The sequence below is a fragment of the Salmo salar genome, chromosome 01 (genome assembly GCF_965601325.2).
Source record: "Salmo salar chromosome 01, fSalSal1, whole genome shotgun sequence".
NCBI classification, from domain to species: Eukaryota; Metazoa; Chordata; class Actinopteri; order Salmoniformes; family Salmonidae; genus Salmo; species Salmo salar.
This window is the reverse complement of record NC_138291.1, coordinates 80207378-80224531: the sequence shown is the minus strand read 5'-3', so window position 1 is coordinate 80224531 and position 17154 is coordinate 80207378. Positions and strand designations below refer to the sequence as shown.

General features: G+C 37.6%; 1 protein-coding gene across 1 annotated transcript; it reads right to left on the bottom strand.

Annotated features, from left to right (window-relative positions):
• Positions 1 to 951: 951 nt before the first annotated feature.
• On the bottom strand, positions 952 to 16343 carry LOC106612672 (bone morphogenetic protein 5). The gene is made up of 7 exons (XM_014214076.3): positions 15242 to 16343; positions 12064 to 12256; positions 7531 to 7679; positions 5323 to 5520; positions 3492 to 3568; positions 3131 to 3241; positions 952 to 2470 (listed from the first exon to the last, which is right to left on the bottom strand). Exons 1-7 carry the CDS (start codon positions 15735 to 15737, stop codon positions 2321 to 2323), a joined length of 1374 nt encoding a protein of 457 aa, XP_014069551.1. The 5' UTR covers positions 15738 to 16343; the 3' UTR covers positions 952 to 2320.
• Between the last annotated feature and the right edge of the window lie 811 nt (positions 16344 to 17154).

The following is a 17154-nucleotide window of genomic DNA, read 5'->3' as shown; positions in this document are numbered from 1 at the left end:
GAGGTGTTTCTCTTTTTATCCTGAAAGACAGGAGGGCACTGTCAGTAGTCAGAAAAGCAGAACTGTCTTGAACTGAATTGTGTCTCCAAAGTGTTTGTGTCTAACAGATTAAACAGAATACATTTAGATATTCTCCCTCTTAGCAGTTATCTTTCTAATAGCTTGGATGTCCTAGCTAGTTGATTTAAAACGGTCACTTCTCTATGGCAACCCTACGCACAACGGGGCTTACCAACAGCTGCTTGGCAGGGCTCAAGTACCCTTCATGATTTAGTGCTAGCAAAGATGAGCACAGCACAACAACAAGCACTGCTATCCACTGTAAGTCAAACCCTGATGTTACTGATATATACTATACATCAAACAATAATGTAGTGGTAAAACATTTGGGCACTGTATGGTCTAAACTATATATTTATTCTACAGTCTCCAAAATAGGAGGGATGCCTCTTTCGTGCCTAGTGACTGTAGATCACCACACACAGCAACAAATAGGATGTCGTAATCCTCCCTGTCAGGAGAAAGCAGAGCTCTGCTCAAAGCTCCCAGCACCACTAAATACTAGCACTCTCTCACAACACCGCAGATTTACAGGCTCCCTGGGTGGACCCCTATGTTTATATCATACTTGTCAAACATTTATAAATCTCAGACGGTAGTCCGGCAACAGTGCATAAAACATCCATAGAATTCCAAACACTAATACACGAAGACAACCTAGAGGCCGGCAGCTGGATGAAAAAAGAGGCATTGAAGTCTATAGAATAAAGATATGTTTGTCAATTGAGTTTCTATAAGGTGGGCTTGGTGTTTTAGGGCCCTTGAGGGTGGAAAAAAGACAGTTATTTTCAAGTTAAAATGGAAAATCTTTTAAGGAATGTAAGTTGTCTGTTTACTTTTTAAAGTGTTTTGGTTTAGTTTATAAAACATTGAAAGTATTTGAAAGCAATATTTTCAAAAAGATCATTTAATAATATATAAGCCACACTCTAATAATACAATAACGTGTACTTTTCCCAAACATATATTACTCAAATTATTATGAAGCATAACAACATGACAATAATAATATAATATCCATAATAATACAAAAATAACAGTGATATAACCACAATTGGGCAAACAATGTATTATCTTAGGGTAGTTTCATTCATTACGTATTGAGAATGTAAAATGAAAATATATACTGGCCGTAAAGTACGTTTTTAGGGAGCTACTCCACAACTTTTATCTAGTTCTCATATATTCCTACAATAGACTGTTACTGAACTATGACATTTCCTGGGTCTGAGAATATAGCAGGCCAGTCCTCATGTTTTTTCAGTGAATGCTATGGAAAGATATATTCAACAGAATGTATGACATATTTGACGTATAGGAAGTACATTTCAGCATAACTTATTTGATAGAAAGCATGATATATACATATATTTTATAGCCAGAAGTCTAACTATAGATTTTACGATAGACTGTTTGAAGCCTGTGTACAGTGTAAACATGATTAACGTCAAAGCCAGAGGAAAAACCCTAGAGTGTTATTCAAGGAGTCCTATTTGAAATACTTAATTTACTATTTTACATCAGACCTTTAACGTGATTAATGTTGTGCCAGGCTGTTACTCAAATTACATGAATACAGATTCTGCTTTTAACACATCTGATGGAGAAATCAAAGAGAGTGTTGCAAGTTGCATACACGTAAGCTAGTATAGGCTACAATGTGCTTATAAAACCATAATAATACAATGTTGATGAAATAATTGACACTATATCTAAGTAAGATAGCTACACAAAACATTTTCAACTGGTATGTCCTAAAATATGACCTCATTTAACTGTAGCAGCAATATGTAAACCTTTTTTGAGTGGTTATAATGGTTTAAAACAATGGTTTGAAAATGAAATCCAATGTAACAGCTTGAAAAACAGTGATATAGGTGTGCTTGAATAAAGCAATATTTTGGAAAAACTGGTATACTTGTTGAACCGTATCCAATAAACAATAAGATCCAATAGATCGATATTGTACAAAGAGGTTTTCTTTTACTAAGATGTACAATGAAATGCTATAACTATTACAATGTAATTGTATATGTTCGCTATGGCCTATAGGAGAGAGTGCTAAGTGATGTCAAATATACATGGACTAATATTCATTGTACAATATTGAGTGTTATCACAAAAATAGGGGCAAATAAATAAGTTAATAAAACTAATATATACACAATACTGTACAGCACAACACACATTCAGATCTATCTATATTGATATGAACTTTTCCAGCAATACCACATATCTGAAATACAATCCTGCTTGCCCATTAATGGCAACCACATGACCTAACAACCATGTTTCTGTATTTCTTGAGGATGACATTTGAGCTGTCATCAAAGTAAAGCACAGATATAGCGTTCAGCTTGGTCGGTGCACAGCATGGCTTTGGCACATTGTCAGGGAACATCAGATGGACCTGTGGAAGCAAATAGAAAGGACTGAGTATACAAAGGAGATGGGTAATTCCCGTGAAAATAGTGCCTTTTGCATCCCTTTTGATATTTTAAGTAGGAATTGTGCACCAATATTGATTTTTAAAAGCCTGTTATATTAAATGAATAGCCCGTTTAATATAGACCACATGGAGAATTCAATAAATCGTATTTTTTTTTACATGAATGAAGACTTGCTTAAGTGACAACATTCTGCATTTTGTCCCTCCGTGCACCCTCTGTGACTTCTAGGAAGATTTTAACCCACTTAACCCCAAAATGTCTCCATGTTTTCACCATCATTGTAAACACTTTGTTATTTTGTTGCTTTGACAAAGTCAACCCTGTTACAGTCAACCCTGTTACTTTTTTTACCTCGTGAGAAAACGTGTTAAACTTGTCTTTTATTAAGTTGAACATGTGCTGTTTATGACAGAATTTTACAATAAGGTGAAATCAAAGTTTTACTTCTCAAAAGGTACTGAATTGGTGGAAGGACCCAGATAATTGGTGTAATGACCCAAAGCTGCAGTTTGAGCAGCTCAGAAAATCAATATGGTGTGGAATTAATTATTGCCATATTGGTAAAGCAATTCAATATGAATTCACGGGAAACAAGCATCTTTTGAGTTTTTTTTACATACCAAGGTTTGCACAATGGCGTGATTTGTCGCATTCATATGTGCATTGAGTGGAAAGGAACATTCCCCATCGCAGTAAAAAGCAGCATAACCTTCCGGTGCAATAATCCAGTCCTTCAAATAGAATAAAGAAAATACAAATTAAGCATCAAAGTCCTCCTCTTTAATATTGAAGACACTTTATTGACACTTGATGTGTTTTCTTAAGTCTGTCTGTTGCTGGTCTACTGCATTTAATACCATGGTTGAAACTAAAAGAGGTGCTTTTTACACACATATTTGTAACACACATGTTATGACCACTTGTGACATTAAGCTGTGCCATGCTATGCAGAGTAGATATGGTATGGTTCATCTTTCCTACCTGCCATCCTAAGTCTCGGAAGCTGACGTAAAGTTCATGCTTCTTGCAGGCTTGTTTCTGTTCACTGGTGTTATGATCTGAAAACAACAAACAATGAATTCATCTCTCAAGACTGCAAGTTTATCATTAGGCTATTATATACTGTAGTTGTAGACATTAGTTTTTTCTTTCATACAGCATCTGTGAGCACTGTGGTATATTGTTCGCCCACAGTACAATTATTTTTTGACAATAGGAAACGTACACCAAATCAATTATTCATTAAATATTACCAAACTGTTAACAGCAAATGGCAGCACCAACTCATGTATGGTTATTACATTCATGTGGCCACTGAAGGGATGTTGACTGGTAATCCCTAATGCACTGAACCACATCAGTTAAAAACAGCTGCAAAGCTGAAGCAATTGCACAAAGACTTCTATACAATTACAGCCAAATTAAAACAATTAACTGAGATGGTCATTGTGGACGTTCTGTGTAGCTTAGCTAGAGTAGTTGTGTTAGCTGATTAGTACATATTCATATCAATGTACCATCTTCATGAGGAGCTGAAAGAGGTAATAGATTAGGCAGGTAGGTTTACTGTTTTGAAAATGTATCTGTTTTGTATTGATCTACATCAGGGATGGGCAACTCCAGTTCTCAGGGGCCGAAGGGGTGTCACACATTCCCCCCATGCCTAGCAAACACAGCTGATTAAACTAATTGTATTCTAAATAAGTTGAATATTGGAGTCAGGTGTGTTGGCTGTGGCAAAAGTGTGACACCAATCGGGCCCATGAGGACTAGAGTTGCCGATCCCGGAGCTACATCTATACTGCAGTTGATTATTTAGACTTTTGATCCATTAATTGGAGCAGCATGCAGTCAAAACAAGGCTCCTTGGCAACAAGAGGCTGCTTGACTAGACATAACATCCTGGAGTGTGTAACAGACTGTTTAAATGCACTGACAGGGAATAACAAATGGGACTGTAAGGCTTGCCATCAACCTCAAAAGGTGTTTCATTATCTGAAGTTAATTTGCCAACCTACTCCAGTCCAAACCCAAAACATTTTCAATTATGGTTCATTCTCAGAAAAAAAGGGTACAGTATTGTTTCTTGGGGTACAAAAGATAAAAATACGCATAATGTACCTTCAGAGGTACACATATGATCTCACGTGGTACTGTTTGGTACTTTTTAGGGTACATGTGCAGATAATCTAGTATAATGCTACATTTTTAACATAAAAGTACAATCAATGGAGGCGTGGCTTAGTGGGGGCGTTGCTTTCAGTTAGTTATTTTGGGCTACCTGTGAGTGGAAGTGATGTGCCAGTTTAAGTGGTTTATGGTTATGCTAATTAAAGTTTGAGCATGTCTTTTGCCAGTTCTGAAGTCTTTAGAAAGGCTTACTTATGTGACAATAAAGGAGCTGTAATTAATATTAACCCAACACTGAGTAACCTTGTCAAACGGTACGGACCAAGTGGTGTAATGGTTAAGGTGTTGGCTTGACAGTCGCTGGATTCAGGTTTGAGTCCTGGTCAGGCTACCCCCTGAATTGTGTCAGAAGTGGGATGGTGGAGAGACGTATGAACTTGAGGGACTTGTTATAGAAAATAAGTACATTTTTGCCGCTTAAAAAGAATGTGGTGGTACCCTAAAAAGGCAAATGCTACATTTAGTCTCTTTTAAGGTACAAACTGCAAGGGTACAATTATTTACCTATAACTAATGTTACAATGGACGTACCTTACAGGGTACCACTACAGTGACAAGCGTTTGTACCCCTTTAAGTACAATTCGGTACCTTTTTTCTGAGAGTGTAGTTTAATAAGCCCACCTCCACTTTTGGGTGCCCGTGGTGATTCCTGTTGACCACCTGATTTGTTGCGATTGTGATTCTTTCTCTTTCCACCAGCGGCCCTGACAGAGCGCAACAACACTTCACTGGCCTTGAAGAATGACACTAGGAATGGCTGTTTGGATTGTGGCCCATTCCTTCCAACGATGCCAGCAGACTTCATGTTTATACTTCGTCCTTTTAAAACAACAAGCAATGTGAATAGCAGCAAACAGAAGCATAATTAGATCCTGTCTAATCAAATGCCTTGATATAAGGGAGCAAATAAACAAAACAAAATTGGGTAAAATGGTGTAATTAGAGTATATTAATGTAAGCTTGCATTGTTCATATGAGCAAAGACGTATGATAAGTTCCGTTTTCCAGTTTGTATGATATTGTACGACTGCTATATGACCGCTATTCCATTCATAATGTAACCTAACGTAACGTAATATATCATACTAAATGGAGGGAAACACACAAACCACAAAGATAATTTATTATACATTTATTGTCACATGTCATCAGCTAATGTCTCTGATTCATAGATAATCCCAAAGAACATTTCATCAATGTCTTGTGGTTTTAAAGAAGATAAAAATATCTATCTTCCTAGTATTCTTGTCATAATTGTTAAAACAGTCAGGTACTCCTTTGGGTTTTGAAATGTTTTCCTCATTTCCCCACACACAAAAAAATGAAAAACATTTGATGTTTCTCCAATCTTAGATGCAGGAATTATGGTTCAATTTATGATAGTTACCATGCATTATTTTCCAAATAAACTTTGTAACATTAACATTGTTCTTTAAAAAAAGAACAAATTAGCTAAAACTGCCTTTATCTTTTAAGCTTCTTTTGACATGTGAAATATCAGATCCTGCTCTGAAGCCCCACCTCTATGAGGGATGGGCATCTCAGGATGATCTCTCCTACTACGTGACATGAAAATGATCTGTCCTCACCATGAAGCCAAGCAACAGGTGTTCCCCTGGGCTCAGTTCTCCTTCCCTGTTGATCTCCCAGTCATTCACTGGGCTCTGTTGTCTCTTCACAGGCATTATCCTACCTTTGCTATGCATAGGGCAAACAACGCTATCTGTCCTTCTCTCGTCTGACACACAGGTTATGATATGGTATGTATCTCTTCATGTCTGGTAAACATCAACATCTCAACCTCAAACCTTGACAACACAGACCTGTCCTCTCCTCTATGGACAGCTGTGTCTCCCTCCAAGATGGCAAAGAACCTGGGTATGACCTTGGAAAACCAGGTTTCTCTTTCTTTCACAGAAAACATCAATGACTCGGTCCGGTAGAGACTGCCTCTAAAGAAGGGGCCCCCAATTACATTCAGCCGTGGGCAGATTTTTCATTGAGCGGATGGTTGGGGGACGGAACATATAAATCATTTGTACACTGCTTATTGACCGCAAGAACCCACAAAAACAGAATAATTTCAAACCTTGATTACATTGAGATACGATCACATTTGCCTCTATTTATGTGTGGGAATACCTGGGAACAGATTTCCTAAATTAAAATCACTTAGAGCTGATTTCCTGTTGATTTTACAGTATTTTATGTGCAAGATCAAAAATGACATATTTTTTATGTTTTAATTGTTTTGCTCAGAAAACTTAGGGGCCAAATAAAATCACCCACGGGCCAAATTTTGCACGTGGGCAGCCTATTGGGGAACCTTGCTCTAAGGCATCAGTGAATATCTACTCATTTCTCACAAGCTATTTAACACAGCTCCTAGACCAGTCACTCATCATCTTGCTTGGATTACTGCAACTCTCTCCTAGTCTGGCTCCCCGGTCATGCCATCAGAGCTGTGCAGCTCATCAAGAACACTGACAGTTTATCCAGAATCTCACCCCATTTCTCAGCACTTTCACTGGCTACAGCTGGCACACCAGATTTGGACAGAGGTTTTTTGGCCCTCCAGGACTGACATTGAACAGCCCTGGCCTACATTATTTTGATGGAAATTGCTCTTGCCAATCTGTATGCAAAGATAAATTCCTGGATTGACCAAGCCTGGTTGTTCCTTACCTGGATAAGAGTGTCTACTGAATTACAAAAATAATTTCAAGGCAAACTACTTTTGAAGCCTGGGGTAACTAAAACGTTTAACTGCTTTTCTATATTTAATTCCCTACAACAACAAAGGTGGATTAAAAATACTGCTTCCCTTACCATCCAAAGTCTCCACAGAGAGCTGCAGACCCATGTTCTGCAGTGGGTTCAGCACCCAGTGGTTACTGGTGGCTGTGATGTCAAAGACCAGCCAGCCCCCATCAGAGGCCTTGATCTTTTTGGAATCCAACAAGAATGTCTCTGCATCCCTATTAAGGAAAACATTTATATAAAATCAATAAAAAACAACGAGTGAATGCATGTGATAACTTGACAGATGGCAATGCACATACATTACTATGGGTAAACTTAGATTTACTGGATAAAAATATTTAACACAGGGGTGATATAACTGACGGACCTCACTCTGCTCTTTGAGCTCTGGAACTAATCATGAAATTCCTGTTTATGCACCTTAATGTTGTTAAAACTTGCACGGGCCACACAAAGAGAGAACACATGCTTCCTCTGGGTCGTTTAGACTTGGAAGCAGTCAAACAATTATTGAGGCCCTGACCTGCCATATTGGAAATCATTACATAAACAAAGTATCATTGAATAATCACTACATGATGCAATTTATTCCAGCTTTCTCTCTTAGATCTGAGCCAAAAACATCCTTTGACAAAAATGTATCTTAATAGTTAAATTTGTTGTTCCATGTGCTCTATCCTTTAAGCCCCATATTTTGAAGTAAATTTCTCTGAAATATACTCCTCTCTCTAAGGAGTGCCTAATGACTCTTTAGCCGGATTAGAGACAATCTGTTTTCACAACCACACAAAATATGGATAAGCAGGATATTAATCAACCAGTCATGTACTCAAGGCCATAATTGCCAAGCAGTGAAAAAACACATTTAAGTAACAGATTTGTCTTTGCTCTACCACCAATTTGAAACCATATGTGACTGAACTGTTGAGCAGTTCAACACCAGCTTAATGATGGCTCCTTGGGGGAGGAGCAGAGAAAAAGGTGCTGAACTGTGAAACTCTGAATAATGTTTATCAAGCCGAAAAGTCACAGTTAGGAGCTGAGGAGCTAAATGTGTGATGGCTCCAGACCTCGGTGAGCCATAAAAAAGAATGCGATGACTGGGGCCTGGGGCTTCAGATGGGAGAGTTCAATGACTAGGACCTCCAGAAAAGCCCAAGAGGGTCATATCTCCCCTTCAATCAGCCTCACACATATTTGGCTAGTGAATGTGGGCCCTGCTTTAAGTAGACCCCTGTGTGTTCAGCTATGTCACGGCTTCCCACTTCCGGAACATTGTTAAGAGAAGCAGGTGGGCATGAGGGTTATGATGGGAGCCCCCTAGGCAGCCCCTAATGGGCCCACATGGTTTCAACTGAACTGGGATGCAACAAGCCGCCTGACAGGCAACACATAGACCAGGAGGAGTGATAACTGATGGACTTCCGAGGCTTCACAAGTGGTGAACATGCTAATGGAAAAGCTTTATCCGTGAACTATATTTGTAAGGGCCCGGTGTGGTGAGAATGAGGCGGAACAAGGTTGGCGATACAAGGATGAGGTTCACAAATAGTCAGTCAGATGAAAGGAGAGCAATATAGGCAGTGCTTGACTTAGAGTGAAATAGGTTCCGGTACTCATTTTGCATGCTGGTACTGTTTATATTTAGGTGTAGGAGCTCCACAACACTTTTGAGCTAATATTCTATAAGAGGAACAGGAGCTCAAGCAGTAGAACATTTTAGGTGCCGGTCCTCAACACTGGTGAGCTCCTACCCAAGTTACGTACTGAATATAGAATACTTGCAGACCAGGCAAAGATAAACTGTAGAATTCATAGATGAAATCGATTTATTTAGTTAACATGTGCAAATGGAAATGTATGTTTGTTCCAAAGTTTCAATATCTTATTGAAAACATATTATTCATGCCCAAATGCAAATGAAGTCAAAATGTATGTTTGGTCTTAATCAAAGGAAAAACATAATTGGACCAGAATGTATGCCTAACCATGTTGCTGAGTCTGTTTACACAGGCAGCCCAATTCTGATCTTTTGCCAATAATTGGGTAAAAGATCAGATTTGGGCTGCCTGTATAAACACAGCCTTATTGCCTCCTTTCTTGTTTGCTTCATCTTAAAAGATTGTTTCGTCATACACCAAGCTGTGTAGGCTACTGACTGCATTTACCACAGCTACTACTCTGATTTCCATAGAAGACATATAATATAAACAGCACAATGGATGTTTTTAGTTAATAAAAGAAAGGAAACATAAAAATAACCTTAATCTAGCCCTTAATCCCTCCCAGAAACTTCTAGATTTTCTCCCCCATTTGGAATCAAAGTTAAGATAAAACAAAGGTATAGTTAAGTTTCTAAATTATAATATATACTTGTGACAAGCTTCCATTTCGTGGCATTTCTGATTACTTTGTGTCACTTACCAATCTAACGCCAAACGTGTATATCAGGTCATGGTTTTATAATTCAAAGGAGACAAATGACCTTCTTGAAGACACTTGAAATAAGCACTAATCAGGATAAAGTCCTTCCAAACTTCCCTGATGTGCTAGTGTAAACAGGATGTCTTTTATTTTCTGCCTAGTTGCCTGCCTCAAGTGTTTGACAGAACAGTGCAGGTTTTAAAGGGACATTTGAAAGCCTCCCAAGGATTACGCTGACACAAGCATGTCCCCAAGTGCAGATGCTCAACTTTAGACAATGTTATCTAAAGACAGCCACTTTCAAATGCATCCACTCACAAATTCGAAGCTCATTTAAAGTGACAGTCAGAGTGGAGCTGAAGGATGCGACTAAAAACAAACAAAAGATAACTATTGTAAAATATAATGTGTCCGTAAAATGTATATAGTATGTATAAGCTGGAAGTAGAAGGCTAAGTGTTGTTGTCCATTAGTTTACTCAAATTAGGGGAGGGGTGGTAGGGTTAGGAGAAAATAATAAAGGAAAATATATTTAATATATATATTTTTACACAAAGAATATATGGGGGATTGGAAATGATGGAGTATAATATGTGTATAATGTATAATAAAAAATAAATGTAAAAAGATTCAGTGGCAATCGGTAGGAGAAACAATAACAAAACGGTATCTCTGCCTCTGTTTTGGTTAAAAGCTGAGAGATGGGGCTGGAGAACTCTCAAATTCATAGACAGAGCTATGGATACAAGGACATCCATGGTATCAAAATTATAGTTCTAACCATGTTTTGAGGCTATATAGTGTTTGTTTACATTTACTTTGTTTGCAAACATTAGAGTAAGACAAGATTATATTTTGGGTTCTGATGGGGAATGACATTTGAATTAAGCTTATGAGGCATTTATAAGTCATATTCTTCAAGAATCAATAGGTACACGTAGTTCATTTATAAGTCATATTCTTCAAGAATCAATAGGTACACGTAGTTCATTTATAAGTCATATTCTTCAAGAATCAATAGGTACACGTAGTTCATTTATAAGTCATATTCTTCAAGAATCAATAGGTACACGTAGTTCATTTATAAGTCATATTCTTCAAGAATCAATAGGTATACGTAGTTCATTTATAAGTCATATTCTTCAAGAATCAATAGGTACACGTAGTTCATTTATAAGTCATATTCTTCAAGAATCAATAGGTATACGTAGTTCATTTATAAGTCATATTCTTCAAGAATCAATAGGTACACATAGTTCATTTATAAGTCATATTCTTCAAGAATCAATAGGTACACGTAGGTCATTTGGATGTAGCAACTGCTGACTGGCCCTTTAAGCTGTGTTCAATTTCACAATGTGTTAGGTTCCCTTTTATGCTATGATGATTGATAGATTGGTTGGTTGGTTGATTGATTGATTGGTTAATTGATTGGATGATTGATGCATCGATTAATTAATTAAAGTATGTATTTAGTTATTCATCCATTAATTTGAAAATACATTTAAAACTATATCACTGAGAGATTACATCTCACATATGATAAAGAGTTCTTCCATTCTCAAAATATCCTGCATCAAAACCCAAATCAGCAACCATTGTGATTCTCTATCTGGCAAAAAGGCCAAGGTAGAACAAGGCAAACTGGTTTGTAAACTCACATGGCTGCACCTTTTATGTACAGTGATTCAGGATGCCTATAAACAATAATAGGGGACATTCGAGATGACTGGTTCCTCTCAGTTAAACAGAATAAGATGTGCTTTCTCTTCCCTGCGTATAGGTTTTTGATTGAGGAATCCACCACTCTAAACTATAGAATGATCAATTACATACAAAAGCCAATTCAGTTCATAACATTTAGATGTTATGTTAGACACAATTTACAGTGACAGTCTAAACAGGTATAAAACTGGATGTTAAGGATACTCTACTGTACATAGTACTGTTAGAGAAAAACTACCTTGTGGAACTTTATGCGAATCATAAAGAATATAAAGGTCAGTTTATTCTATAGGTAGCCTTCAATATATTCTGTTTCTGCAGAGAGAATTTTAAATGTACATGGCTGAATTTATATCCCATTCCACAAGAATTTACAAGTTGATGATGTACTTTATATATATAAAAATAGAATGATTTGGGGGGTTGAAATGAAGGTCAGCTGGTGCTTACTTGTTTTGATATTCCTTGATGACCTGGTAGACGGTGACCTTCAGGGTAATGTTCTCATAGCGGGCATGACTGCCATCTTTATAGATCCGAAACTCAGCAGCAGTCACCGCCTCTCCCTCTGGGATCTGAGTCAGGTCGAAACGAAACTCCTTGTAGTGTCTCCGCTGATGGGAGAAATCTTTGTCTTTCTCCACTGAAAAAGAAGACTGGTCCATGAGGACTAAATAGAGTATTTGCATAGCTGCATAATATTAAGAGAGGCAATGCATAAACCTTCAGATCAGTGATTCAGATCAGTGATTATTATTACTGATACCTTCCCTGAGCTACAATAGATACAAAATGTGTTGCACAGACAGAATGTGGTGTGCCAGCAGTAACCTACCTAACTGAAAAAAGGTAATTTATCAAATGTTTTCACATTCCAAAAGCCAATCCAAACATTTTGACTCCAACAAAAGCACTCTCCAGTCCATTTAATCAGTCAACTGAGTACAGGTAGCAGTTTCCAGACAGGCCCTCCACTGTGTGCCGAACTGCATTCTCTGCCCATGATGAATGGGCTGTCAGTTAAGAAAAACAGGCTGATTTCAATTAAAGACACTTTCGTCTGCCCCTCAACGTGACAAAAAGAGTCCAGACAGCCTTTTCTGACAAGATTTGAGTGACTGCTTTGACCTCATTTGCCAACCTAATATTGACCTCCTGTAGTTCCTATACAATACATTGGCCGTGTTTGATACAGGAAACCCATATTTATCTTTCTCTGACCAATTTGTTTAAACTTGTTTTATCTGAGGACAATGATGAACGAGTTTATACTGAATATAAAATGTGCACATAAAAAAATGTTACGGAATTATCAATACAAACACAAACAAAGAAGAGCAAAGACGAGCAGAGTGCATTTTCAACCCTGTCTGCAATCAAAGGCATGCCATTATGCAGTCAAGAAGACACAAAGTGACAGCTAACCATCCAACACTGTTGCTAAATAGCAGCATAAAAGGGTTGGGGTTGAGGTGTGTTAGTGTTCTGGCACAGCCAGTGAAATCATAGAGTCAGTGAGTCCATTTCACTGATAGTTTATCTACAGTGAAAGTCTGTGGTTGCTTAACACACAAAGGTCAGGGGTCAGGTCTGCCTGTTACAGATTGGGCTTGCACCATGATTAGCTATGGCCAGTAATGTGAAGCAGAAGTGAAGCTGACTATATCAAGCATTTCAAGTGTCAGATAGCTGCAGATTAATTGGGAAGGTGGTTTGACTCACTAAAAAGTGTCAGCCACAGTTTCAGGGAATTAACTTTGTTTATGGAATTCATTTTTAATGACAATTTAGAAGAAGAGAGAGTAGAGAACTTATACATATTTTGCATAATTTCTCATCGTTATGTGGACAAGAGTGAAGATGCATTTCTGTGAATACATCACGTAAATGATCTAATAATCAATAATAATCACAACATACTTCTATGCTACAACTATTAGTATTATAGGAGTTAGTAGTAGCATTAGTGTAGTGAAGTCAATTATTTCTGTAGTAGTAATACTTGTGTAAATAGTCTCATTGCACACTTTACCACTGACTGTCCCCAGAATGAGAGCACAGAGATTTCAAGGCTGACTGTGTACATGCCATGCAGCTCTAAGTGGAAACAGATGTGACAGACCAAGGTGAGGGATTTTAAACCCAACAGCACCTTCGCATTAATATATTTTACATGTTCACGCTATAACACTCAGCTATATCTCTTATAAGCCTCTTTTTTGTAAGATGTGTCCTCTGTAACTGTCGTTTTTGTTTATCATACTGGCACATGTAAGCAAGTATAACATTTCACTAGCTCCCTAACAACAAATCTTATACTTTATTGTTTTTTACCGCTGGTGTACTATCCCTTAAATAGACATTTCACTCTCCATTGGGACGTAATGCTTAATGAAAAATGACACAAAAACGAATTAACAATGCTACTACCATTACATCTAACTGCCCAGACCCAGTGCCACAAGGAATAAGTGCTGAAAAAGTGCAGGCCTCACTCAATCGCTTTCCTTTCTTTAACAACAGGAAATAATTAAGGTCAATTTAACCAAGGTCAGACAGTCATCTGATAAGTTATTATGAACTTCTGGGTCAAAGGTCAGAACTACTGATGAAACATTGTGTAAATTATAAGAAAGCTTTTCTTTACGCTACAATAAATGTTGACCATTTCAAAAGATAGAAATTCTCCAATGCGGGCCTTATGAAGTATTTTGATAAACATATATTTATTCAAAATGCATGGCCTGTTTCCTAGGTAAGTCAAATATGACAGTTTAAGAGAATATTCATCTCCATAGAGTTGGGAATTTCAAGAATGTCCCGTCAAACTCTTCTTTCGCATAACCTTATTCAAAGAGCATGGATATGGTCTTCAACATGTGGATTGTTTGTGCTTTTACCAGTGTTTTAACGTGTAAATATGGTCCTGCATTAACATCAGGCATCTGAAAGTCTGAAGTAGAATCTGATATTAAGATCGAAAAAGACTTCTAACTTCAAAAACAGTACCATGAAATGTATATTACTCAGACAAACAGCACTGTGACTTTTGAAGAGAATTTGCAAACATAGTTGTGAGCAGTGTGGCATTGTTCTTGCTATAGGTGACACACGGGAAATTAAGGCCTGCTACAATAGGAATAGCCTATAACTTCTATTAATTGTAAATGTAACTGAATATCATCAATTTCTGCAACAAAATGAATATGCATACATAGGCTACTGTGGAAACATTTGTTTAAAATGTTTAGGGTTTTTATTGTAGTCTAATGATTAAGATCAAATTCAAGAAAAACACATAATCATTCATTTTAATATAATCAAGGTTGTTAAATTTACATTTTGACAAATCTACCTGGTATTATATATATATAAAAAAAACATGGTCTAAGCATATGTTTTCAGCATTGAAGGAAATTGTATACTGACAATATACATTGCTTTTAATCATATATAAACGAATCTAAACCTTTAGATATTAGCAGTGAGAAGGTCATGTGAAAATTCTAAGGCTTAAAATACTGTGGTTTATCAGTGGCCACCATATTTTGGATTTTTTTTTGGTGCTGGAGCGCAAGGCATAAATCAGGCAGCTTTAAACTTTTCTCAAGTCAGTTCACTTACTTACCTAAGTTGACAAAGCTCATAATCATATCAGCATCGTTGAGAAAGTTGGTGTCGTGAGATGTAGTGAGTGGAGGGATTTGGCTCGTCAGAGGGGCCGCGCGGTAAGGTTGCGCCACACGAGTGTATCCCTGCGGATAGCCGTAGTTCCCTTTACGCGAGATTCCATGAGCCTTCCCGCTGAATCCTTTCCCTGTAACCTCTTGTATTCCCAATCCTTCTTCCTCCTCAGTAGTCATGGCATTGTACAGGTCAAGCATGAACAGGGGTGCTGAGGATGCTTGTTTTCCTGGAGAAAAAGGCCTTGGACGGTGTGGTAAACCCAAAATAGAGAGAATCTCTCTTTGAATCTCTCTCCGTTCATGGTTACGCAATCTCCTGTAAATAAAACTAGAATGCACATGGTTGTCGCCTAAACCACAATGAACCCAGTGTAGAAAACTCAAGCAGCTCCATAAAAGTCCAAATGTGGCCCGGTTCAAAGGAATGAAGGCTCTCATCTTACAATGATGTGTTTGATGATGATGTTACACAGGTATACAGTTGTTACTCGTGTATAAAATTGATCTCCATTTTAATACAAATATCACAATTTCTGAATGTTTTCTTGCAGGATAACATACAGGTTACTATGTCACATCACTTTCTAGGAGAACGCCTGCCTGCAATGATGTTCTTTGAAGTCTCACATCAATCTATGTTGTGGAGCTGTCCCTTCTCTTCGGCGTGAGGTCCCAGTTCCAGACATGCAGCAAGTTTTCTCGAGTCCTCCGCTTAAATCCAATGTCTCACTGTCACATGTTTCAAAGTAGACGCATCAAATGTGGAATTGTGACATTCTCTCGCACTTTAACTCCACTTATACACAATAGCATGCAGGTACGCCCATAAAAGTCGAAAAAGCCCAACACCTTCATTGAATAGAAAGATAACAGCCCCTTTGAGTGATGTCGAGGAAATCACTAGACTATATAATAGCACCCGTTGCCACTCGTTGCCACAGCGCGTAACGTTTTTGGAAAATGTGTTGAAGCTTGTTGTCCATCCAATGAGTCCATACCACCCAGCCAGGACCAAGTTTTTGCATCCACCTCTAGCGGCCGCAATAAAACTTAACCGACATGAAGATGAATGTGGCAGCTCAGATGTGTAATGGGAGACACTTGAAATCTGAAACCTGTCTTAACGAGTCAAAGAAGAACAACATGGCCATTTAATTACCTCTACAGTGTTGGCCAAATCCGTGCGTTTTAGGAGAGGATATTTGGACAAATGCGTAATTTGATTATGTGTAATTTTAGGTGGTGATGAAGGCACATTTGTAAATTAATAGAATCTAGAAATCTATCAATCAACGTTCATATTTGACCACATACAACATATGTCGAAGTTTTATTTGGATAGGCCCATCTATTTTCAAAAGGTATCATTTGTCTGATTCTCAGAAAAAATTACAATTGAGCTCATTTTAGCTCTACAAATTTGGGAATAAATGTTGTCTTCGTGAGAAGACAATGGGCTGGTGAGGTGTGACATGTATGCAAGTTATCCTAAGGCCTCAACCAACACCTGCCCTACCTGGGAATATGGTCGTAATTAAAATGGTAAATAATGGGTATCAAAGAGGATTTTTTTAAGGCATGTGTAAGCCTGTGTATGCGGTGATAAATTGGCTATTCATATACTTTGCCAGGTTTACAATATTATAATTGATTGGGTATTTAATTATATAAATATTTTATAATTCATATAAATAGTATATATAAAATATAAACTTTTTAAGGGGTTGATTGCAATAGTTAACGTTACATGCAAAAACAACCTGTAACCACTTTGTACGGTAGGCCTACCTCAGCTTTATTATTATTAATATGTATTACACAAGTGTCCAAGTTATCAGTTTTTGGTTGGCTCAGG